The 2,870-nt window shown below is 47.2% G+C and overlaps 1 protein-coding gene across 1 annotated transcript; it reads left to right on the forward strand.

Annotated features, from left to right (window-relative positions):
• Nucleotides 1-859: 859 nt before the first annotated feature.
• On the forward strand, nt 860-2,734 carry PCYB_003220 (hypothetical protein; the record flags this gene model as incomplete). Its single annotated transcript, XM_004227743.1, has 2 exons — nt 860-916; nt 1,280-2,734. 2 exons carry the CDS (start codon nt 860-862, stop codon nt 2,732-2,734), a joined length of 1,512 nt encoding a protein of 503 aa, XP_004227791.1.
• Nucleotides 2,735-2,870: the final 136 nt, after the last annotated feature.

Below are 2,870 nucleotides of genomic sequence, written 5' to 3' on the forward strand. Positions count from 1 at the left end.
TTTCCTTTTTTCCCTTTTTTTTCCACTTTTCCATCTTTTCCATCTTTTCCGCGCCCCCGCTTTTTAAGTTTCTCTTATGAACATACTGCGCGCAGGGCGTAGGCCTTTTTTTTCGTTTTCAGCTCCCCTTGCGCGAGCATACGCACGCGGTGCGGAGGCACATGGAAGGGCGAAACCATGTGGACGGGAGAAGCTTTGCGGAAGCGCCAAATCGCGGGCAGACGTAAATGCAAGCGTGTAACACATGTGTACAGATCCGCGAGTGCACATTTTTCTGTTCAACATCACCGCGTTGTATAACCCTGTCGAACCGTTTCAACTGTTCCGTGTCCCCATTTCGCTTATCCCATAAAGGTTGTCATCCCTTGGGGGCCCCTGCATTTTGTTCTAATCTTGTCATAAAGGGTTGTAGTGGTATTTTCCCTTGCCAACTCCCCAATAATTTTTTTTTTTTTCTTCGTAAACCTCACCAAAATGCGCATGTTTGAAAGCACGTCCTTTTTTTTTTTTTCTATACAACTCTCTTAAATATGTTCCCCTGTTTTGCTTCTTCACTTTTTTGTACTTTTACTTTGATCTACGCCTGTTTTAGTCTCCTTTTTTTTTTAATACCCATTTGACGGTATAAACATTTGTACGTATGCGTGAGGAGGGGTTATTGGCACATTTTATGCTTCACCACGTCACCTCTTAGCTTAGCTTAGCTAGCTTCCTTTTTTTTTTGTATCGTCGGAGGGGAGGCCCAAGTGACAGGCACGCACGTGCTTACATACTTATGTACATACCTACATGAGGACACACCTCCATGCCAGCGCGGCACTCCCTAAATTAACCACCCCTGTAACTGCGCTGAAGCAAAATGAGTGACGATCTGTGCCCAAGCGTGGGCTCATCCGTGGACAGCACGCTGTTCAACGTCCTGGCCGCAGGCAGGGACAAAAGCAAGCAGACGCTCGAAGAAATTAAGGAACTCCAAGAAAGGAACAAAACCCTGATGAAAAATGAACTCAAAGAATACAAAATTGTTAACAAGCTTATTAGTGAACACATAAGATCCATGCCGGGTCTTCTAACTACACTTAGCGATTCATCACAGTTAGGCGGTACACTGGGGGGGGTGCAGAAAGCACAGCAGGTGGCAGAATTGATGGAGGAGGAGGAGGAGGAGGAGAAGGAGGAGGAGAAGGAGGAGGAGGAAGACCCCCCACGCATATCTACTTGGGATGACAATAGCGGAGGAGTGGGCAACCCAAATCATCACACCAGCACACACCTGGAGGAGAACGAAGAGATCACAGAAAAGGAAACAACAGACGAAGGCGCAGCAGCTGCCTGGGTCCCCCCAGAGAATGAGAGGGACCAAATTAGTAAACATGAAGAGGCTCCTCAAAAGGGAGATCCATATGTGGGATTCCCATCAAGGATGAACCTACTCCAACTGAAGCAGAAAATAGAACGTCAACGATTAACTCTCTCAGATGTGAAGGACTACCAGACGAATGCCATGCTACTTAGCGAGATGAAGAAAATAAGGCAGCTATCTTTTAGCGATGGAGCAGTTGTAAAAACTAGTGGAATGGGTTCGTTGCATGTGCAGGGAAGCGGAATGGGCGATCATGATTCTTATTCGAAATTGGCGTTAAGGGAGGAGGAAACGATTTGGCACACTCCAAATAGGGAAGACAAAAATGACTGCACTAAGGGAGGAAGCATTATTGAGCAACTTTTGATGAGCAGCGACTTCCGTAGCTCCCTGAGTTCCAAGGGGGCGCATGGAGAGCCTCTGAGTGACTCGTTCACCGTGTCGTTGGATAGTGGACCTAACGGGGGTAGGCCTAACAAGCTGAGCAGTGGAGATGATACTACAAAAATGAACAGCCCCGATTGTAACGTTCATGTAGAAGCGGATGGAGTGGAGAAGACGCAAAACTTTCTTTATTCAATCCGTTCGGTCGGAGATTTGGCGTCCCCCTCGAGTGGTGAGTTCGACGTGAGTGATGGGGTACCACTGGGCAGTGAGGGGAGCCAATGTGGGGAAGCCAGCCGAGGTAGGGAAGCCACTCAATGTGGGGAAACCAGCCAAGGTAGGGAAGCCAGCCGAGGTAGGGAAGCCACTCAATGTGGGGAAGTCAGCCAAGGTAGGCACCCCTGCAAAGGTATGGGAATAAGTCGGATAGACTCGCAATACTTCACGGGAGAGCTTATCGGAGAGGGTAACGGCGGGGAGAGCCTCCCTGATGGCGCGTTGCCGCAAAGGGGAAAGGACGCAGGAGGATCTGCGAACCACCCCATAGTTACAAAGAGGCATTCAAGGGGTGAAAAAACGGATCATGATCTCGTAGAAGTTGTAATCCGGTTGTCCAAATTAAAAATTGAAGAAAGATTTAAAAAGAAGCTGCATCCTTTTGACGAGTTTTGTCTGTCTATTTGTGTTCCCATTTCGTATGATGGGGGGTCTGACGGAATGGAGGAAGAACAACGTGCACGGAGCGCTAGTGTAAATGATCTGATTACATGCAGGATGCGGTCAATGGATGAAGAGATGGATATGCCCTTTTTAGAAAGGATAGATATGGAGGGGGAAAAAAGCACACAAAAAGTAACAAATGTGGCAAATATGGAAATCACACAAAAGGTAACAAACGCGGCAAATGTGGAATGCACACAAAAGGGAGGAATCAAGGAAAGACCCATGGACAGGACGCTTCCATCACGTACGATAATTTTTGCCTAAAAAGTAACCGTGTGAATGAGAACTTTATCGAGTTTGGGGAAGATGTACATTATAAGGTAGAGAGACAACTATTTGAGAGCGTCGAAAAGGTAGCCATTTTACTATGCGCCAGTGAGTATGAACATGAAGAGCGAGG

This window comes from Plasmodium cynomolgi, assembly GCF_000321355.1.
Source record: "Plasmodium cynomolgi strain B DNA, scaffold: 0251, whole genome shotgun sequence".
NCBI lineage: Eukaryota > Apicomplexa > Aconoidasida > Haemosporida > Plasmodiidae > Plasmodium > Plasmodium cynomolgi.